Here is a 24,036-nt window from a genome sequence, read left to right on the forward strand (position 1 = left end):
CTGTTCACAACATGGGCTATTCAGAGAATACTCAGTGACTACTAGAGAACAGGAAGATGTTGACAGTTAATTACCAGGATTTTTTCTGAGAATACTGGTTCATGTTCCTGCTTACCAAGACTTTCAGCTTCTCCTTGAATATATAAATAGATGTGCCTATTGCAGCAGTGCTCCCACATCTGAAAGCCATTAATCACCACGCTGAAAACATTAGCGTAATTACTGGAAGACATAAACTGTCGGGTGGAGAGGTACACAGAAGACAAGAAAAAATATCTGAGCTCTGACAATGACTGATTGTATTAGGATGACCCACAGCTCTCCCATCTACAGTGTTACAGCAGGATTAAGAGTAACCATTTAAATCTGTGAGTTTTAGGGTATAAATAGATTCCACATTACCACATACCAGGGGATAACCAGAAAAAAAACATTTAAATTGCAACTGAACTATACTGGAAGAACCTGCAGAAAGATCATGGAAGCCAAAACATAAGCTAAGATTCCTGAAATCTAGCACTTCTTATTAAGTCTGCTTCTGAGGTCCAAATTAAGACCTAAATTATCAATTCTCAGATTTAATACATCTTCAAACTTATCAAAGACTTCACATTGAAATAAGAGGATTGAACAGCCATCAGCTCTACCTGACTAGTTCCCTTCACTGTGAAGTCAGAAAATTTGGTCAGCTGCTCATGGTTTCAGAGTTTATGCATTTCTGATACAGCTTTTGGCTTCTGCCTATCATATAGGATGGAATGAGACTATCCATGCATTTGATTTTCAGATAACAGCACAGACACAAACTAGACAGCAGCTTGAGGAGGTCCTGATACATGCTTTCAAGAACAATATTACTATTAATAGCAAAGATATTAAGCATGAAGATGGAGAATAAAATCAGGAGAAACAGAACTGTCTTAATTTAAACTTTGAATGAACAAGTAAGGAGCAGTAAATGAAAAGAAAAATATAACTATGCAAAGAGCTGTGAATTGAAACTGTCAAGTGTTTCCATGTGCCCAGGGAATAAAGGAAAAAAATTCAAGCTGAAAATAAATACTTCCAGTGGCAGATTGCATTTCTTTATTTTTGATTCACATAAATATATGCATACAATGATATCAGATATCCTTGTATTGCTTAATCTATAATTGAAGACAGCATAGGTCTTTTAACCAAAAAAGAAGAAAGTTGCAACTATTAATTTATACTTGATGTGAGCACTCTCATACACAGTAGAAAAAATCTGTATATAAAAGATTATATCTGTGCAATTACATGTACTATATTTCTTTTTCAACAAACTACCAATTTATTAATATTGTTATATTATTGTTAATATATAATTGCCATATTGTAACATTAAAAAAAAACTTTTTAAAATATATTAATGAGCAGAGATAACCACATCTCATTCTTGCAATCATTTATGCACCATCACATTGATAATTTGACATTTGGCCTAAACAAAATTCTACCACCTCAGGTTGTCATTATTAGTCTACCACCGTTAATCAAATTAATTCACACATAACTTTGCTGTTTAGTGATTTTACACAAAGCCTTTAGATTGAAATTCACCTCTGAGTTGACATCCACCATAAAATGGGGTGTAACCTCCCACATGTCTTTTATGTGTCAAAGACATGAAGATTTGTGCTGAACCTCTGCTTTGTGGTGAATTCTCTTCTGGCAAAGAGAAGCACTTCTCTCATCTACAGCCTAATACAAGTCAACTGCTTGAACTACAAGTTTACAGAAGATGTGTCTTCAAGCTATAAAATGCTTTTCAGATCTAGATCAAGCTTAATTAGCATCTGGAAGGTAATACAAATATTAATTTGTACATAAAGCATTATCCCCAATATTCTAAGTGACAGCACTTATAAGGCAGACACAAGCCAAGATTCAAATATCTGAGAAACTGTGAAACCTATCAGATCCTAAAGATGATAAGATCAGGATATAGAGCAGCAACAACAGTCAGCAGGATCTGCCCCTTCCTTAAATGTGAAAGTTAAGAGGGAACTGACAGAAGGAAGTGATAAAACAGGCTACCTAGAATGACAGAACATGATGTACAGGCGGTGGCCTGTCAGTACTGAGAAGGACTGTAGATGCACAGATACTTCAGTTTAGTTGCTGGCAGATAAGTAAGCACTTGGCAACTTCCGGCCTTTTTGACAATTTAGTCCCTGTTACAACAGCTGAACAACTCTAGACACAACGATGGATGCCTGCTCCCTTCCCTGCAGACTACCTTTTCGCAAATAGAAGATATAATTCTTGGGCACATTAATATCTCTTGAAGATGAGAATAGTATCTCAGGAGTACATAATTCTGCTACTTCCATTAGAACATACAGTCATAGAATGGAAGGGATCTTAAAGATCATTCAGTTCCAACTCCCTCCTGTGGGCAGGGCTGACACCCACCAGATCAGGCTGCCCAGGGCCCCATCCAGCCTCACCTTGAGCACCTCCAGGGATGGGGCATCCACAGCTTCTCTGGGCAGCCTGTGCCAGCACCTCACCATTCTCTGAGGAAAAAATTTCCACCTAACATCTAACCTATATGTCCACTCTTCTAGTTTAGAACTATTCCCCTATATCCTATCACTATCTGCCCATATAAAAAGTCTTATTATAAACAACTACTTTTAATCTCAAAAGGAAATTGAGTTAGGAGGTTTGGCAAGTGCATGCATATGTCCATTTGGGAACAAGAAAGCATCAGTCACACTCTTGACTCTTGACTTAAAAGCAGACAAGCAGTCTCAAGTATCGGTTTGTACTCTTGCAGAAGAATAGTCTGAGACACTGCAGTTGCTTTCCATTTGAATGTCAGAACTTAATGCAGTGTATTTATTTAATATCAGTATGCAGGACAGCAGCAAAAGATGAAATGCTTGGGTCTTTTTCTTTTTCATGTTTATACTGGTGTTACAGACAACAAATGGCATTGCAATACATATTTTGGTACTAGATACACTTCAAATAATATTTTGACATCTCTTCCTAACAAATGATTGTGAGAAGTACTAAGTAATTGTTCTGTATTCATAGCATTAACAGCTTTGTGATTTCAGTCAGGATGCCATTTGGAGACTCACTACTTAAAAACGTTCTGGAAAAACAGGCTTTAAAAAACAACAATAATAAAATAATGTTTCAAGGATTTTAGATTATTTGATAAACTTTTAAAGGATTCACTGCTTCTGTAAAACCTATCCTTAAAATAATGACACTGAACTAAATTATTAAAACTAATTTTTATTAGTAACTTTTTGATCCGGGAAGTATCTTCTATCACTTATTTTTTAGCGTATCAGGCTTTCCTGTGGCCAAATAAAAAGTCATTAGGTTTAAAAGAACATGGAAGAACTTTTCATGCAGCAAGAAAAAAACACATTCACTGAAGTCCTGCATCATTTCTAGAAATACTTCTGAACAGTAAGGTTGCTGCTGCTGTGTGAAACAACTACACTAATATTTATTGTAATAATATCTATTTTGTTCTGTTATGCAGAAACAGTTCTATGCTGAAGACAAAAATTAAATAAAAATCTGAATCCTCATTGACTCATTCATGAGGCATACTGTTTGCAAAATCGTATAATCTTAAACGGAATTTGCATACACTTACAGAAACCAATGCTAGGTATTACAGCTTTTCTAACAAAAACTCTATTTCTGAAAATAAAAAAATAGCCAGGTCCTAATTTCTCTTGTTTCCGTGGCAACAAGATGGGCCTGTTTGGTCTTCTTGGATTGCTAAATGGCACCGAAAAATTATACCACAAACAAAATGAATCAAATTGCCTATTGTACAACATGATCACGGTTGTCTGAATGATGAAAGTCCTCTTCTTCAAACATCTGCCAGTGATGCTTTTTATTTCAGGGCCATGTCAAGCCTATATATTAAAAAACAAATAAACAAGAAATGCAAAAGAAAATAAATTAGTAGGATAGAACACACGGTTAGTCATTTCCACAACCCTGAGCTCCCATGAAGTGTTGATCTACCTTATGTAGAAAATACATCAGGAACTGCTACTGCTGGTTTGATATCAGTAACTACATTCCCAGCAATTTCAATCTGAGTAGCACTGGACACCTGATGTGGAAATATACACTGATGGAATGACAGGAGTACGTTTTTGCCACGCAGTAAAAACAACATGTCATCAAATTCTTTGGAAGTATTCTTTACAATAAAAAGTTGTCATCACAAATATTGCATCAAAACACCATTTTCCTCTTAGAATATGCAATTATTCAAAAAACATTCTGATATTCATCACCTGTAAGGTCCCTAACAATTACAGAATACATGGAATTCTTTATTGTGGAATATTTCATAATGAACATTTTTTAAAATGTCATGAGGCAGTGCAAGATGTTAAAACAAAATAGTACACAGGATGACAAGAAACATAAAAAAGACAGCAGAAGAAAACTAATAGTTGGGCAGACTCCAGAGAGGTTTCAGCAGAAAGCATACAGAAAAAAAGCTGTGTAAAACTGCCATGGTCATTGTGGAGATATTTTCACAGGAAATCCTATTTCCTACAGAAAGTAAGCCACAAATGAGTGATATGACCACTGAAGAAATTATATTTACACAGAGAAAACAACTAGTATTAGTTCAGTCTCATCTATATTTATTTGACCTAAATAAAAATTCTTGTCTCAGAAAAACAAATTTTTTTCAAGCCATCAAAAACCTTAAGTCATAAATAAAGTCTTTAACATGTTATTTATTTTTCATTCTCCTACTTGAAAAAAGCAGGTCTCATACTGACTCGTAACATAATAAACGGTGTCTGAGGGGGAAGGGTGTTTAGAGATCTTATGCCAATTGTTCTAGGAATCAGAAGCTTAATTTATAGTTCCAGCATGTGGTAGTTTACTAACATACAATTTTATTTGAAAAAAGTGGCTAAAAAAGCTCCATGTTATTTATGTGTCTGCTTTCTTCTTATTTGGTTGCTTACTCTAAATTCAGTTCCTGATGGGATCTTTTACTGAAGAGTTAGGTGTCTGCTATTTTCTGAACAGTATTTCAATTCAGGACACGTGGGTAAGGGTAGCAAAGTCAAGTCACTCCTCCTGAGGAGACACTCATCACCAGTGTACAGACTACTGCAATGATGAGTCCTCCTGCTGTACAAACAAACAGTTTGTGTTAGCTGTGGCTAAAACAGCCCCACTGATGCACAGTAAAACTATGCAGGGTTTTCCACCTGCATGCTTTGTTAGGACATCAGACAGAAGAACAGTTTGTGAGAGGACAGACATATTCCTACTTCCAAGGGAACCAGTTTGGCTTTGAAATCAAGATACTGGAGATTTCAATAGGGAAATAACTATGAAAAAAAAAAAAGCTTTAAAGTACATAAAGAAAAGAGAAGAAAGGCATCAAGGGTATAATCCAGAAATTAACATGAAAAATAAGTCTCTTCAAACTTCTTAGTGAGAAAGGCAACTTTATCACCCTTTCACTGAGAAGAATGCATGTGATCAACTTCACCCTGATCATGCTGCACTTCTTACTTCTGTCTTTCACACAATCTGAATATCCTGAGGATAAGGACTACATTTATCTCTATTTGAAAATGGCCAAGAAAACTTCAAAGACGTCTGTAATGCAAACAAAAAAAAATCTCAATTATGGTGCTTTTTCCACTTGCATATATTGAATCAAGTTCCTGAAAATAAACATAAAATGATTTAGTTCTCCAGAAAACTTTATGGAGTCTACCCAGTCTCTATTCCTAGAAGCATGGCTGTGAAATAATGCTGTAATGAAATGATAGTATTAGGCATAAATTCTTACTCCTGCTCCACTGAAGTCATTTCTGGATCATTTGAGAGGCAGCTAGTTCTGGGCACAAGGAAAAAGAGGCAGCAGTAAACATTTCTTCTGTTTTTATTTCTTTCTCTTTTTAAATACAAAAACAAATCTGGGGGATGTAATGACTTAACTGTAGCAAGTACCCCTGACTGCACAAACACAAAAACATTATTGACAGGAATTTAGGGAGCTTAGTGCCTGTAACACCAATCAGTTTGTGTAATAAGTTTTTAAGCTATTAAAGCTGGGGAAGGAAAAAGCACTACAGTTACTTCGTACATCCAACAATAACAATAGTCAATGTTGCCTCATGTGAATGTTCCTCTTTCACTCGTTACGCTGCAGCCTGCATTGTTTTAAATCAGAAGCTAAACAAGAAATAAGCTTTTTACCACAGTTATCATAGTCCAATGTATCTGAAAATGTTTGAATAGAAAGGATCGAAGTTGCACGTTTTTTGTTTAATAAAATATCCAGGTGATATTAGATAACTACTTACATAAATGTACTGCTTCTGAGGCAGTTTAATTGCTAGAATCAAGAAGTATTTGCAAGTGTTTGGGGCATTTCTTGATGGTCATTTTAGAAGCTAATCTCAGGAGAAGTTGAGGAAAATGTGTACCACACAAAAGGAAAGAAAACACAACAAAGAAACTATAAGATGAAAATTCTAAAGTCTAAAATTTAAAGGAAAGAGGTTGAAAATAAACCTCAAAAAAGTTGTTACAAAATTGTATGGAAAATGTCGTACTTGAACTGACTGACAGATCTCCCTTCTCTGCTATCTCATGTACAAGGCACACATGGAAAAAGTATAATGTATAAATTGCTTGTAAGTACAGCTTAATGAATCAAGGATTGCGTCTTTCCAGTTAAAAGATTTCTAAGATATTTTACAAGGCACTGCCTTAGCATCTTAAACTCAAAGTACAATTACATGTTTAAAGTAGCTGATCATCATCTGACACTGATTTATTAAGTTACCATAGGTGATACAACATTATGAAGCATGAAACCACCAGCCCTTCCAATCAACAGTGGAAAGACAGAAAAAGCTGAAGAAAAAGCTGAGAATTAGGTACAATAGCCATTATTTCCTTCATAAACTGTAGAACAAGCTTTTAAAAAAGTTTTATCTCCCAAAATTTATATGAATCATCCAATATAACGTATGAAGGAGAGAAAATATGTAATAAAACACTTTAACAGAGGAAAAAGGTAACTTCAGTCTTCCCCATGACTGTAGAAACAATCATAAAAGTAGCAAAAAATGTGGGTTTTTTTTAGTAGTCTGAGAGTATGATTACTCCTTACTTAGACTGTTAATTTATAGCAGGTTGCCTATAGTGAGAGGGGAAGTCAATTCACAAATGTGGCAACTTGCACAGGACTTGAAATTACGAATGGACTGCTGTACCAAACATGTAACATACTACTGCATTCAATCCATCCCTGTGAACCAAATAAATACAATGCCAGCAACCAGCAGAAAGCTATCTTACTTAGCTGTTTCTGAAGCTTCCCTCAGCTCTTCATCCAGTCTGCATGAGTAAAAGTTATTGATATAAAGAAACAAAGAAGCAAGCACAGCATAAGAGAGAAGCAAGCAATAGCAGAGCAACGAACAAATATAATACATGCTTCTGAAATAGGCACTCAGTATTGGGCACTGACCCTAGGTATGGTATGGTAATACCTATCCCTGTTCTCAACTCACCCTTAACATCCAACTCCTTTTTTATCTAGTTCAAAGGCAGAAACATAAAAGCAGCAGGGATCTGAGGCATGCCCAGAAGATAGAGCTGAAAGCACTGAGTTGCTCTATAAGAATTAAACTAGCTGCAGCTTGGGCCAAATCAAGGACATTTATAGTTCAGTAAGTTTTATTGGCAAAGAAGGCTGATCTCAACAGCTTGAAGGGGAAAGCAGGATTCCAAACCATTGCAAGGCCTCTCTCGTTCTGCTGTTGAGGTCACCTGTTGGTGACAGGCTGTCACACAGGTTCACTCTGCTAAGAGCAGTAGCACAGGCTAGAAAGCAAATTTTACCTCATTCTTCTCTTAATACACTTCTCTTCATCATACCTTACAAGAGTGGGTGAAGGAAAAGACACAAGTTCATATGATACACCTGGCACATTTTAACTCACTTCAGTAAAAACTACCAAACAATCACATAATCCAAATCCTATATACTTGCTACAGGTGGGACTTCTCATGATCATAGTGGTATTTTTCCCTAGTGGAGCAATTAAGACTGCTGAAAGCTGCATTTTGTATTCTTCGGCTATGGGAATCTTTCTCAACCTGCAGCTGAACACATCTCTGCTCTTCTCCCTTAGGTATGGAAATAACCACTCACTTGAGTACACACCCACTTCATATCATGACATCTTAAAAATACTTGCCTCCAAAGGGCACACTTGTCATCTTTTTATTTTTTTGTTCAGCAAAATCTTGACCACTCATTTGACCGCTGATAACAAAACATAGGCAGTTCTCTAAAATTTCTTAAGCTCTAAAACCTGAAGTTTCCTTAGTTCTGGTGCTGTGATCATTTCACCTTTAGTTTCAAAGATTAATGGACTTTTCAGCCTACAGGGAAGAAAAGATGTGTGTAACACAGACGTCTGTGCTGCTCATCTCTTACCAGGTGACAGATGACGTATATGCTGTACTTTCTTTGTAATCACTCCACTTCTAAATCAGACACAAAACCAAATCAATTTGAGTGCAAGTCCCTCTGATCCCTGATTTCATGATTGTAATTTACTATTATTACAAGTATTGTGCAGAACTGAGCTCCTCACATGCTCCCTGGAATAACACCAGAAGAATCAGACCAACTACCAGCCCAATGAAGGAAATTATGCTGCTTCCACCACTGTCAGGCAGGTACAAAAACTCCTGCATGGGTTGAAGAGATCTTCCAAAATAAGTGTTCTTTATATCTAGTCACTGATAAATTACAAGGAAAACACAATCATATTTATCTATTTACTCATCAAAATAGTTTCTAATACAGAGTGTTTGCCTTTTAAAAACCTAGTACATTTGATAAAGAGAAGATTACATTCCCTAGCAGTGTATCTTAGTAATAATGACCCACAGAAAGACCATAACAGATTTCAATGGTTTCCAGTCTTGGTATACCATTTCAGTTTGTTGTTTTTGTATGTGAAAAAAAAAAAAGCCAGCTCATGTGAGCAATCAAAATTAAATTCTTCTTATAATTTTAATAGGTATTTTTCCTCTAGAAATACCTGCATTTAGAAGAACTTTAAAGATGAGACGTAAAAAGTGAGGCATTGTCTTTCAGTGGCTATGAGTTAGACTATGACAAATCAACAAAACAAGGAATTGTGAATCTATCTACGACTTTCTCTTAAACAGACTATCTTTGAATTATTATTTGAGTTCAAAGCTCTGTATAACTAAAACTTGACACTTTTACTTAAATTGTGCTAAAAGTTATGCAAAAACATAGCATAAGTTGTTAACTGTGGTAGAGTCAAACTTTCCTAATTTCTTTCTGGGTTACACTTAGTGACTGAACAGCCTGTTCCAATTCAGATTATACAAGCACAAGTGTGATAATGAAAGGACTGAGCCTGAAAGATTGTCTTCATTTTACAAATTGTATCATTTGGTCCAGTGCAAAATCTTCTTCTTCCTATAAGCTTTGGTTCCCCTAGGATTACATATTTATTGTGCTCTGCGTTTCAGCAACACCATGTTTTCCTGCTTCAGAGTGTGATAGTGGAGTTTTTTTGGAACAGCACATAAACATTTGTAATTCTTCTTACAGAAATTGAAACACTGTTACTAGTTTGTAAAATTACTTTCCATTAGACCAAATACACACATTCTGTACATCACTTACTTGACAATACTGTCTGGTATGTGCACATATTCCATTGGAATCATCTCACGAAGCTCTGCCAATGTGTTGACATACTGTATCTTACTGCTGAACTTAGAGCTGAGACACAGAAACAACATATGTTAATCGACTTTCCTCATGATATCTCATGATATAATTTTAAAAGAGAGAGGGAGAGATGGCATTTGCTTAATGTATTAAATAACTAATCATCTTGTTATTAATATTTCAGTTATAGAGTTCGGCTGGCCATGAGCATACCTGAATTCTAGTGAGCCTGAAATCAAGACTAAACATTTTGCTGTCCTTTGGCCAGGCTGAATGACAGCATTTAAGATAGTACTGTAAACTGTAATGCCTACATACTAAGCAATGTGATTAGTTCTACAGTTTCAAAGAGATATATAGAAATTCTAAAGAGAACCAAACTCCCTAAAGCATAAATACATATAAGAATATGCAAAAAATCACTTAAACTTATCATAATGAATTAATATCAAGTGATCATGACAAATTAGCATTTGTATTTGTCTATGACTCAAACATAATACAACGGAACATACACATTTCTTTAGATGAGCACAGATATGACTGGGAATGTGCATGCCTATTCTTACTGCATGGTCTGATTACAGGGAAATACTTTCCTTTTTTTAGTTCAACTGTGTTTTGTGATCACTCACTGTATTTGAGAAATGATCACTCTGAAAATGATCATGAAAAACAAAACACATTTTTCCTATTTTCTGATTATTTGGGGACATGGCGAGACAACATGAAGCATCTGAAATAGCTCTGATGATCTGTTCTGTGATCTGAAATAGCTGATCTGAAACGATGTTCTATGATCTGAAATAGCTCTGAGCAAAAGGTTACTCCCCCTCACATTACCATACAAAACTTCTCAATAAGGTAAAGTGGAACATCTTTAAACAACAATACTTGAAGGTACTGTGGATAGTTGAAGTCATCTATTTTAATTTGTCTTTGTACCAGATTAGCATCATAGAGTTCACACACCGGATCATGACAATGGTTATGTTTTAAGATGCATGAAATACATGAAAGCCGTAATACACAGATAATTCTTAGCATTTTAACCAAAATATTCATCATTATCTGGATTGTCTGAACTGACAGCTAAAGTATCTAGGCAAGGTGGAAGGCAAAGAGAAGCTTTTAAAGACTGGAAAAAAAAAAAAAAACACCCTTGTTGTCTTGACTATTCCTTGCCATTTTGTTGTCTTTTAGCTTCTTGGTTCCTACTGGTTTGCCCTGCATCTCAGTTGTAATAGAATCAAAATTATGTGGTTTAGCTATCTCATTGTCTTGGGACCTTTCCTCCTTGCCTTGGGACCAATTCACTTCTCACTCTGAAATTCTCACAGCACGTGCCAGTAGTTCAGTGAACTGCTTTAGGCTAGAAAATTTAGCTGTATCCATCAGCCTTCAGTTGAATCAAGTTTCTTTCTCCTTACACTGCTTTTTACTGAATTAGTGTCTCTTTTTATGCCTCCTAGAGTTTTTTTACTCAACGTTCTCACACCGCTCTTCTGTCCACCAAAGGGCTTCATCTTTCTCATATCTTCAACTCATCTTCTAAGTTAACAAGTGTGGACAACAAGCTGAACATAAGCCAGCAATGTGCCCTTGCTGCTAAGAAGGCGAATGGTATTCTTGGCTTCATTATGCAAAGTATCACCAGGAGATGAAGAGGTGATCCTTTGTCTCTTCTCAGCATTGATGTTGCCACACTTGGCGTGCTGGGTCCAGTTCTTGGCTGCCTACTACAAGAGAGACATGGACATCCTGGAAAGATTCCAAAAGAGGGCAACCAAGATGATGAAGGCAGAAGAGGCTCAATGAGCTGAGAATGCTCAGTCTGAAGAAGAGGAGGCTTAGAGGGAGATCTCATCAATGTACACAGATAACTGAATGGTATCTATATATATACCCATGCTCCTTTCAGTGTTATCCACAGACAAGAGGCAACAGGTACAAACTGGAACACAAGAGGTTCCATCTAAACACTGGGAAGCTTTTTTAGTGTGTGAGTGATGGAGCCCTGACACAGGTTGCCCAGCTGTTGTGGAGCTTCCCTTCTCAGAGATCTTCAAAAGCTGCCTGGACATGGGCCTGGGCAACCTACTCTGGGTTGCCCTGCTTGAATAAGACCAGTTGGACCAGATGAGATCTAGAGATCCCTTCCAACCTCAGCCATTTTGTGATTCTACAAAGCCACACCAACCTTATGTCTTGCCCATCTTTTTTCAGTTCCCATTTGCACTTCACTTAGTGAATCCCCTATTATTACTGTTCATAATTTCAAGTACTGTTTCCATGTTACACTGGTATTTTCTGTTGTCAGTTTCTACTAAAATCATCACATCTGAAAGAAGAAGCTCGGTTATGGTACTCAGTCTATCACACTGGCAGCAATGGGAGAAGTAATTTCCTTCAACATTCCAAGGTTACTCTGTCAGGACAGAACACCCTGACAGGACAAGCACCTTCAGCATTCTCCTCTGCAGTCTAGGGCCAGTTTGTTATGACATACTTTACTCTCTGTGTGGCATCTGTAGACAAGATGCCTTTTCTTTTGCTTGGAGCAATGCTTTCTCATGTCTGACCATGTGCTCTCCTGATCTCCAGGTTCCAGACGCATACTCATCTGCTTTTAAGGTCTTCAGTGACTAACACTTCTTTATGTTTTTACTAATCAAAGCACTGTTTTGGGTGGTAGAGAACTTCTTTTGGAAACAAGTCTTGTACATCCTCAAACAGCTAAGGGCAGTCCTCTTGAATCAGCATCAACTTTTTTTTTTAAACCCAGAACAAAAGTTTAATCTTGTCTTGTAGTCAAGACTTTTTTCCACAAAGTGAGAATGGTTTACAGATCCTTTCCTTCAAGCCTTTTTGATGGGCTCAGAGAAAAAAAAAAACAATTTTAACAAATTTAATTCCTAATTCCACATACAAATATGGTTAAACAACTGAATAGTTATATAAATCAACTTCTTCTCCACTCTTTTTAGGGAAGTCATTTTCAACTGAACTGTATCATTGAGAGATCAACAGCCATTCTGGATGATTTAGGTTGCTTCTGTATTCTTTCTGTATTCTGTATTCTTGGAACATAGCAAATAACTAGTGTTTACTACATACCTTATAAAAGGTCGTGTCACAGCCAGAATTGTCCTGATAAACCATGATGGATGGACAATTATGAACGATTTCAAATTCTTCCTTAATCTAATAAAAAAAAATAGTTTATTATAAAGGTTTAAAAAAAAACATTCACAAAAATCAAATACAGTGAACACTATCATACAGAGGAACAACATAAATGAACAGTGTTTAAAATAATGACTGTGGATCAGAAAGGAAAATACTATTCACCGACGATCAATCATCTGGTAACACTTTTTCATCCAACCCAGTCCAGGCATCCTCCTTCTTGGTGTAGCTCCGTTCAAGTATACAATCATATAGTCTTCAGCTACCATCAGCTCTAAGGTACTGATTACATACCTGATAAAAGAACAGAAGTAAGTGAGCACAAATTTATCTATTTAAATACAGTAAAAAACTGTCTAGTAGAAATACATTGAGACAGACTAAGTAATTTATGACAAGACAGCGTTTTCTTTTAAACCAAAAGCAGAAGTTTAGAACTGGTCACAATGCTACCCCTATAACTATGAGTAGAAAATATATATATATCTTTTCTTTTAAAAACGTATTAAAATTAAGAGATTTTGTGAGGGAGAGCATAGATGGACTGAGTGAAATTTCAGGTCATTGTAAGAATAACTGTTGATAAATGTCTCCTCATTATTAATCATCACACTTGTTCAATGCAAAATTAAAAGTGTTGGGATAAGATACCTGTCTGTAATTCTTGTGATCCTCAGATTACCACTGCTGAATTTGTGTGACTGCCAGCTACAAGCCTTCTGATCCTCAGAGCTAAAAGAACTTGACTATCAACCTGTCTTCGGAGCAGACAGAACAGTTCAAGCCATCACTTAATTTTGTGAGCAAAACACTCCAAATACCAAATTTATCATGTCTGCAATGAGTATTTAGACTGACCATTACTCTCAGGACCAAACTCACCCTACTAGAAGAGCAGACTATTGAGTCATATGAAAAGGCAGCATTACACTCTTGTCCACATGCAAATATTCTGATCAGCTTCAGAACTGCCTGCCTCACTTGTGAGTTCCTCATCACAGGAATGCTCAAACCGAACTCTCTGCCCTCCCATCTCAAGTTTGTGTAAAAACTACAGTGAAAAACTACTGAGACACACCTTCAAAAACTGAATGCCTGAGAGTTCTCACTATAAGAGGCAGCTCAGTCACTGACCATAATGCCCTTTTAACAGGTATATGTGCATTAATCTGACCCTTAAACTCCTTACAATTTAGTTTCTTCAAAACAAGAATAGAAAATCTGGTTCTCACCAAAGAAATAATATTTTAACTGGACAGGAAGTAGGCAGCAACTGACTGAATAGTTCAATGCATTTGATAAACCCATCTAGACTAATTCTCACTAATTCCTTTTCACTGCTCCTTCCTACCTTCCATAAGTGCATTCCCTGCTTTTTTTTTTCCCCTTACAATGAAAGAGTGAGACTGCTTGAATAACACCACAGCTGATCAAGAGGAAAATGAGTCCTAGCAGCAAGCTGCAAAAGGCGGCTGGTCTAGTGTGTGCAGGGTTGAATTTGGATTCACTGTGTAGCATAGTTCTCTACTGCCCAGGGCACCACACACTCACAATAAACTAAATTTAAATGAATATACTGACTACTTGACAGGTTATGAAATTAGCCCTTCCCATAAAGGGCAACATCTGGTGCTTTAAACAAATCTAGATAGTGAAACATGCAGAAAAGTGTATTGAGGAAAGAAAGTACTTTTGAAAACACTACCACCCTTCTAGTTACAGTAAAAGAGACAGTCTAACAAACCTTTATGCCCCTATTTACTCAGGTGCACGGAAATTGTGAATATTATGAACAATCAGTTACAGTAAGAACAATAATGAACATTCATCATTAGGAATAAGGAGGAATACTGCAACAAAAAGGAAGCTCTTGTGACTTTTTAGTCAGATCTCACTTATCTCAAGTACTTTCCCTCAACAGCTCTTATTCATTGTGGGTTGAAATTGACCAGTTACTGTTTTAGTCATGCTATGGTCTCTTGGAAACCTGGCTTAATTAGTAACTTCTTACTATTTAGTAATAATGGTAATTTCTTTACTGTTTGAAAAGATGGACTGAATTTTCCTCATAGACTAAAACAATTCACTCTGAAAACAAAAGGTGTTGATTTTGAATTTCAAAGTGTAGTTTTACTGGTTGTGATTCTGTTATAAAACTTTTAATATCTAGAATGTATCAGTCAGCTTCAAAAGAGAAGATACTATCTCAAAGTTCAGAATTTGGCACAAACTCTACTCTTCAAAGACAGTTTGAAAGGATTACAGAATCACAGAATCACAGAATTGTAGGGGCTGGAAGGGACCTCTAGAGATCATTGAGTCCAACCCCCCTGCCAAAGTTCCCAAATATTTAAACATATCAGTTAGTGGATATGTTGTAAACTGTCAAGCACCTCTCTTGTGTCAATGCAACTAATGGGCCTACAAAGAAAAAAAAGGATGACTTGACTTTCTGTTTTTCTGTTCTGATTTTGTTAGAGAGAATCAGACTCTAAGCTTCCAAATTAGCTGAAACCAACCTGAACTCTTTGTTAAACTACCATCCCAGAAAAAGTCCGAGATATAGAATGGACTCTGGCAAATGATGTTCTCAAATGATGTGGCATCATCTCCTGTGGCATTAAAAGACTTTCTCTATTCCACTTACCACCAACTCTACCTACAGACAAGAGTTTTGGGTGACATCAGAGCGCAACTGTTTAATGTTAGCTACTGTTATTGTCAGCTTTGTGCACCAGTCATTAAACTAAAGCCACTGCAGTCACTCTTCCCATCTAAATCAATGGGCATTGTGTAAATCAATTACTGTAGATGACGAGAGGTTTGACCTGGCAAATGCTGAAAATTCGTCTGACCTGGAACAAAAGCACTCAGTCTCATTTTTCACAAGTTGACCAAGTTGAAGGCTTTGGCTGACACCATGTGCATCTTCAAGGACTGGAGTTTGGAGATTGGGTTTATGGTCTTGTGCAAGGCTTTGTGCCTTGTAAACTGCAGATGGTGAAAGCCAGGCTTTCACTGGCTGTGGAACTGAGTTATAGCATGGAATGATTTATTACAGTATTATTTACTATTCACAGCTGTAAGTAGAACTAGCTGGTGGCACTTAGGGAGGTTGCTACATTCACAATTTTTGCCTGCCAAGCTAAGTTGTTATTAACAGTAATTTCACTGTGACAAATGTTGGTTTATTTGGTCAGATTCATGCTCTGTCCAACAGACACCACTTATAGCTGAATCAGAAGCAGCTAGAGTCAGGACAACAAAGTTTAAGCTGTTTAAGTCAGCAACTGTTCTTCACCCCATATTTTTAAACAAGCATCAAAAAATGTTCCTGTGACTCCCAAACACAGCCACAGTATGAATTAAAAATATGTTAATAATAATGCACCATGACAATGCATAATAAAAAACAAACAATGGAAGCCAGTTTGGAGGTCCCAGGCCCTGCTGACCATTCTCTGCAAGGACTGGTAATTGTTGGTAAAACAGTACAATGACCAAGAAGCTTGTCCAAGAAGCTGAAGATATTGTATTCATTAACATTTAGGAAGATACTATGGTCAGAATTAGTTCTGACAAATATGCCTTAATTTGGGAGGGTGACTAGATAAAAAGTAGCAAAATAATACACCATGGAACAGTTTATCTAAAACTGCTATTCTCCTTGTAATTCCAATCACATCCCTTCTAATGACCCACTTTACCTCCTAATTAAAGACAGGTTATCTCTCACTACAGAATTTTGAGAAGACTTTGTCACATTGTACACATATCACTCACAGGAAAAGATTTTCCATGACATAGTTGTAATCAGTTCGGCTGCTGTCTGGCAAGAAGCATGCAGCAAACACAATGATAGCATTCAGACCATCACCATAGTACCCTGTGGAACAAACAAAAAGGCAGTTTTATCTTTGTCAAAGGCTCTTAACAAGATAAATTTAAAAAGAAATCTCTCAGTCTTGGAAAAGAGTGGTTATGTCTACTGCTGAAGAAGACGCAAAATAAATGAACAATTATCAAGCGATAAGGAAGTAGGATAATCAGTAACATTTAATTCCTGGAAAACACGCTTAGCACAACTCTAAGCAAACTTTTTTATAGAACAAAGCCAGAAAAAAACATCATTCTACTTTGTAAGTAATGCTATCTTACCTGAACTCCTGGCTCATTACTTCTCAATTGCAATTGTGTGCTGAATGCTCACCTTAGCACGAGGAATAAAGCAGTAAAGAAAACATCCTACATTTGTCAACCTGCATCTTTATGATAATGACTCCTAAGGTCTTGAAATCCAATTTCACATGGCTTGTGCAGCTTCAGTGGCCTCAGGATATTATAGTTATGTCTGCATGCCACTGTGCTTTAAGAACTCTTGAGGATCAGTTAAATCCTTTGCTGCAAGTTTTGCATAAAATAGTTCTTTATCTTGGGTACTCCAATTGCCCAGTTCTTGTGTTCTACTGTTTCCACCACTGCCTAATGATAACCCCTCAAAGCTGCACCATTACATTTCTGGAGTCCAGGATGATTACTTGCTACCCGAAAGAAAATACTATTAATGCTGGTCAATCTTCTTCACAATCCTTTTCAGTCCCTGTGGATTTCCGTGTTGCAAAAAAAATATAAAATACTTCTGCACTTCAGCTGAAAGTCTGGGATTTACTTAAAAGATAGGAGAAAAGAAGAAGTAATTTATGAAGATTTGGAAGAAATCTTGCATGTAGATACCACTAGAGAAATATGGAGATAAAGGCTGGATATCTTTAGAGGAAGATTTGAAAAGGTTTCAAAACAGGCTAGGAAAAGCTAACCACAAAGGAGACAACATTTGTGGAGGAAATTCTGCATCTCCCTTGGAGATAGAAACATGTTCCCAGGAAAATTTCAGGATAATACCCTTGCAGCACTTTCACAATAAGATCTGAGAACTTTGTAAAAGTTCTTTGGATACCAGTAAGTAGTATCCAAGACTAACTGAAATATTCACAGAGCATCTTGTATTGTACCCAGCAGCAGAGCAAAACAGAATTCTTCGTAGAAAGGCACGCAGTCTGTGTGTGCTAACCGGGAAAGCACTGAGAGACTAGTTTTTCTCCTTTATCACTCAGCACCTAAACTGAGTCTCAGATAGTTGAAATGTCATCTGGTTTTCCTAGTTTATGTCAAGGAAGTCATTTTTATATGACTTTGGAAAATGTATAATCCCAGACCAAACAAGTGCTTCAGGGCATATGTCCATGAGGTCTTTCCATGTCAAAGAGAATCACAGGTGATTAATCCCAACACCATCCCAGCCATAAAGACAAGCACAAAGGCACTCTTCATTCAGGGCCCTCAGCTGTACCTCAAAGGACTGAAAACCACCACTGCCTCAACACTTACAAAGTGGAGAAAGAAAGGATAAGCCTCTGAGGCAAAAACCTGCATGTCAGAAATAAGTCTCTTGCCTTTGGCCATTTTACCTAATTAAAAGACTTGGCAAAGCGTCTTGCTGAAGGATGATGTCGGACTTCTTTCCTTCTGGATTTGATTCGCGGGGTTTGAGAAAATATAATGTATTAGACAAGCTAATAGTACCTATTTATATTGTTAACATCAAGTTGAGAATGCAAACCAAGACTTCATCCACTTCAGAACAGTCTCTACACTACACAGGCTTCCTATCATTAGCCTAAACTCCATTCCTTCCATAATGCTGACATGGAAGGGATGTCCTAGCTCTGTGCAATAATCTCTCACTGGCTCTTAGAGGCTAACGCCTACACAATCTAGAGATAGGCTTCTGCAGCTCCGCTCTATAGCCTTACTCCCCATCTTTTTGGAAAATACAGACAGGGAGAAAAGCTTGAGAATTAGCAAATGTGTTCCAGCCAAAGGAGAATGTGGGCAAAACTACATTAAGGCATGTGTCACGGCGTGATGTGGCACAGCTCCAACTGATGTTAGGATCCAGCAGTATTAACAAATAGCATTGCTATAGATATAGATATGGCTAATTGAATTTGGTGAACCAGTGAAGATCTTAAGGTCAAATATAGAGAGTAACATCACATTCTTAGCATAGATGTATACAGGGAGGGGGAGAAAGCTCCATTCCTCTTTTCAGCTCCTTCACCTTTTAAGAGATTGATATGTAGGAATCTGAAAGTTTTCTTAAGAGAAACAATAAGGAAACAACTACATTCTACCTCACACACTCACCCCTTAATTCAAGTCTCTGATACGTCTTCTTTTTCTCAGATAGTCCCACATAATTTCATAGAGAAAGCACTAATTTAACCTATCTATCCTTTGGTAAAGCATTATGGAATAAGGCAGTATTTTTTCCTCTGCCTTACAAACACAGAGGGGATTACCCTCCTTACATAGATTAAAAATCCTTAGAAGATTTTCAAGACAACTTATATCATGCTTCAACTATAAATGGCAGAAGAATAACACAAGGATCTTAACCATGGCAATAGAAATCTGAAGGAAAATTGTATTTTTCTTCTTTTGCCACTCCAATTATTTAGACCTATATATCCACAATCACAGAGCAATATCCTTCTTCATACAGTAAGTATGCTATAATCTAGAAAATACAGTTTAAAGAAAAAATTTTCTGTAGGACAATTTTTTTCTCTTGGTCAAAAGTTTTAGTCTCCAATTACTAAGTTATTACTGGCACAAGTATCTCAGTTCATTTGTTGCTTATGAAAGCGCTTTGTATTTAAAGTATCAACTGCCAAATTGAAAAGTCTGGCTTATGTTGGTTGTCTGACTTCGTTACTTGCTTCACTCATGCTGTCACCAACAACAAAAGTGTAAAGCAGATCAAAATTAGTCTCTCCTTCTCTTCCAAGAAAAATTTAGCTCTGCGCTACATGTACAGACCAGGTCAACCTGTGAAGGTTACAAAGTCTTCCTGTGTCAGCCACCACTTTTACAGGTACAGAGCCAACTGCAAGAAAGTGAGAAATAAACACTGGCTGATCTTCTAATTGAATAGGAAAGATTTGCAAGGGCAAATGTTGTTTTTCTGAAAATACTCTCCCACTAGGCTTCCAAAGGTTGGAATAGGCTTCAGATCTTTAGAAGGCTTTTTGAGGTCTTCAGCTGACAATATCTACTCAAACTATTTTTTGAATCAGCATCCAATGACCAAACTGGAAACAGGATGGCTCACTTTGATACTATGCCAGTAGTTCACTTACTCCTCCAATAGAAGCTTGAAACTTCACATTCATAACATTATCTTTCTAAGAAGAAATACTATGGGTTATAAGACACAATAATCCTTCTGTAATGTGATGGAGCTTGTCAATTAATTGCTATAGCCATGGATGAAAAATAAACTCTCATTTCTAGTAGAATATCTGAACTAAAATAGAAATAAATCATGCTTATTAAAGTATGACTTTTCAAATCAATCTAAAAATATCTTCAGAGTTTTCCTACCTCCATGCGAAATAACCTTTTTGTAAGGTTCAATGACTTTCATATCAATTCTTTGTTCTTGTTCCCCTATAACCACTGTTCTCCATAACCTGTTGTCTTCTCGCTCCTCCTCAGCAGTGTACTCTGGAATTGATTCAGACTCCTCTTGGGAAGCATCCTTAGCAGCATTCCGCTCTTCTGAAAAATAGAATTTTATGTATTACATATTCATGTAAAGGCTCTAAATATTTTACCTTTCATATTCATTTGAAGTAGATAATTGATAGCAACTGTATTTTTACAGCACTAACCTGGATCTGTGCTGTTATAAGAAGAGCAGAATTTCATCAATCAGTAAATGATGTTTCCACTTTTGTTTAACTTTTCATCATTATGATCACAGAAAGAACAGCAGCAACCACCACTGTGCAGAATACCACCAGGGAATTTTTGCATTTGTCTGGTAATCACATAAGACTCATCCAGTAAGTACATACAGTTCATCAGCTGCTTACTGTAGGTATTGACCTGCAGGTCTTAAGAAGTTCCATTCCAGACATGAAGCAGCCAGGAAATCTGGCCTGTTCATACCAGGACATATGAAAGCATATAATGTCCACAAACACAAAGATCTAACAAACAAATAAACAATGTGGTTGAGTCTCATAGCACAGCCTCTCTGCTGGATACTCTTAGTTTCAGAAAAAATGTGAAGCTTGTGAACAAAACCTACACTTCCACAGCACATTGACGAGATGGCTCTTGCAACAAATTCAACCTCATTCCAGCTTTTCAGTCTTAATAGCTAGTTACAAGCTGATTCTATCCACAAGTAGAAAAAATTTGTTTCCTTCTTTAGTTGTCAAAGCATAGTGCCTTTTTGTGAAAAAAAGAAAGATATATTCTTTTGTTCTCTTATTCTTGATGGAGGATATATATTTGTCTATTAGTCTATTATTAATTTATTCTAACAGTAAGGATAGTAATTCTGCACATTTTGTCCTTTATACACACTTGAAACCAGTGAAATGAACTGTTCTCTATTAAGCATCACTTTGGTTCTAAAGACATAAGTGAACAAGTAAGGTGGCAGTAAAGATATAGTGAAATACACAGCAACATATGTGACATATTACTTGAGATTCACAAGAAGATTCAGCAGTAAATAAAACGAAGATTTGGCAAGAAGTTAAGAACACAATACTGAACAAAAGTCCTTAAATCTTTCTATATACTGCTTTGTCTTCATATTCCTCTTCGATTAATGCTGCTTTTATAAATACACAAATAGAAGTACATGATCCTTAAACGACACAAGTTTGTCATATGAATTAAACAATCTTTATCAAGTCAAAAATAAGAGTATCTTGTGTGTAAACCACGTGTCAACACACATCAAGCCTACCTGTAAATACACACATATATTTAATGATTATTAATTTGTAAAACCAATTTCTTCAATAAAACTTATCAGCAACTCCACTGAATTTGTTAGAAATAGGATACTTCTCAGAACAAAATACATATGTTGAGCACAGTTTCTTCTTGGTTCAGATGTCACAAAACTGTGAAACTGATGATTCCTAATTAAGTCAGGTGTTAGTTTAAGACTTCAGCATTCCCACTCGTATTTAGTTTCTTGCATGTTGCAGCTGTACTGATTCTTCTTCATCATTCTTTTACACTAGTGGGTTTCAACATTTCTTGTTTTACAGAACTGTCAGTTTTCCAGCAATGAGACAAAAGTCTTGCTTTTCTCAACTGCCTTTTACATTTCAAACAGGCTTTAGCATTTTGAGGGCAACACGCTAGAAAGCCACTGCTCTCTACGGTTTCAGGAGCAAGGTCTTCTCAGTATTTACTTGCCTTTGGCACAATACTCCAGAAACACTGATCTAGGGGAGATTATAAGTGCTGCAACAGCACAGCATGTACTGGTTACAGTGAAGTGACAGAACAGAGTTTACTGAGGTTAGTTACCATGCATATGAACCATTCTGCTCTAGCCCTTATGGCTACTGTTAGCTATCAGATCCATGCAATACATAACCTACTCATTTTATTGAGAGCTTATTTTAATAAAATATGTGGTTTTTCTCCTTTTCTATTATCTTGTGACTCAAGTAATTGAAGGATGTTTTGCCAATTAAGTATATCTAAAATCAAACTGCACAACCGTAAAAATGTCACCAATCACCACATTTAGAAAATATAAAAAAAACTGGGGATAAATGCTTTCAATAAATATAACTGCCACCAAAATCACTGGAGTTGAATTTACTTATTTCAGGCCTTGCAAAAAGGCAAAATCTGTTCCATAGCAGACAGATCTTGGCTCTCACAGTGGTCACAACAATATAAAACTGTATGTGTGTGTTAGATTAAACCTCTGGTACAAAATATTCCAACCATCCAGCAATTCGTCAGATGTTCTGCATCTACCCATAAGGAAATTGGTCTTCTAATGAGATATGACATTAGACATGCTTCTGCATGACTGAGTACACAGTAAAGCCTCTTTAGAAATACCACTTAAACTGATGCAACTACAGTTTTCAAGTTATAGTGACCTAACTGGCAACAAAAAATTTAAATGCAAGGGAAAATCCAATTTAAATGTATTTGTTTTTAAAATTTCTTTCTGTTGTAAATTGTAAAAAAAGTTACGATTTTCATGTATCAAATTAATGAGTACAATTCCTATATGGTTCTAAAGGTACTCTAAAGACCGCTCTTCTTATTTTATTCTGTCACTTGATCAGCTGTACTATTTATTTCTGCAGACATTCCATGTCTACACTGGCGAAATGGATTACTTTACACAGGAGAAGAAAATAGAAAAAAATGTCTGGAAACCGCACACTCTATCTCAAATACATCTAACCATACTGATAGCCCAACAGACAAGAACACAGTAAACAAAGAAACAGAGATGTACTCTGCACCTCTCATCCCTGGAGGCATTCAAGGCCAGGCTGGACGTGGCTCTGGGCAGCCTGTTATAGTGGTTGGCAACCCTGCACTCATCAGGGGGGTTGAGACTAGATGATCTTTGAGGTCCTTTTCAACCCAGGCCATTCTATGATTCTATGATTCTATGATCTATATTCAAGAAAACTACCTTGTCGAGTGTATTCAAAAGAGTCTGCTTCATCAGGAGTGTCAAGGTCATCTACGTTGATGTCGATTTCATCTGGTGTATCCAAATTATCATCAGAAAGTATAGAACCTTCACTCTCATCCAAAGAAAGGTTGATATTTGGAGCAGTGAGCTTTATCCTTCTGCGATGGGTACCATTAAGATCAAGAGAATTGGGAGGTTCTGAAAAAAGAGAGATAAAAAGAGAATTTTATTTCTCCCACATGAAATTTATCTCCCACACACTTACAAATCATTATCAAGGACACTGGGAAAGATAATTTTGAAACAACAGCTCACTTAAGACAACTTACTACTACTACGTAAAAAAATCACACATACATATTTTAAAAAATAAAACAAGCATGCACAGGGATTGCAGATGTAGCTGGGAGCACTTAAAATATGTAAAATCCAGATACACTTTTTTACAATCACTAGCCAAAAATCAAGCTTTGTACACAGTCTGATCCATGGGGTTTGAGATTTA

General features: G+C 36.6%; 1 protein-coding gene across 3 annotated transcripts in view; it reads right to left on the reverse strand.

The window, feature by feature from the left end:
• PRUNE2 (prune homolog 2) overlaps positions 1,064-24,036 on the reverse strand; it is a 138,165-nt gene continuing 115,192 nt past the window's right edge. For 2 of the 3 annotated variants that reach the window (XM_021380675.1, XM_021380676.1), the window contains exons 12-19: positions 23,529-23,729; positions 20,429-20,605; positions 16,766-16,868; positions 13,145-13,276; positions 12,911-12,997; positions 9,746-9,844; positions 5,846-5,893; positions 1,064-3,920 (exon numbers count right to left, since the gene is read on the reverse strand). In XM_021380675.1, coding sequence (XP_021236350.1) covers positions 3,899-3,920; positions 5,846-5,893; positions 9,746-9,844; positions 12,911-12,997; positions 13,145-13,276; positions 16,766-16,868; positions 20,429-20,605; positions 23,529-23,729 — 869 coding nt within the window. In that variant the 3' untranslated portion in view covers positions 1,064-3,898. The remainder of the gene's footprint in view (positions 3,921-5,845; positions 5,894-9,745; positions 9,845-12,910; positions 12,998-13,144; positions 13,277-16,765; positions 16,869-20,428; positions 20,606-23,528; positions 23,730-24,036) is intronic. The other variant, XM_021380677.1, reaches the window with a different exon arrangement.

Source organism: Numida meleagris, chromosome Z (genome assembly GCF_002078875.1).
Source record: "Numida meleagris isolate 19003 breed g44 Domestic line chromosome Z, NumMel1.0, whole genome shotgun sequence".
NCBI lineage: Eukaryota > Metazoa > Chordata > Aves > Galliformes > Numididae > Numida > Numida meleagris.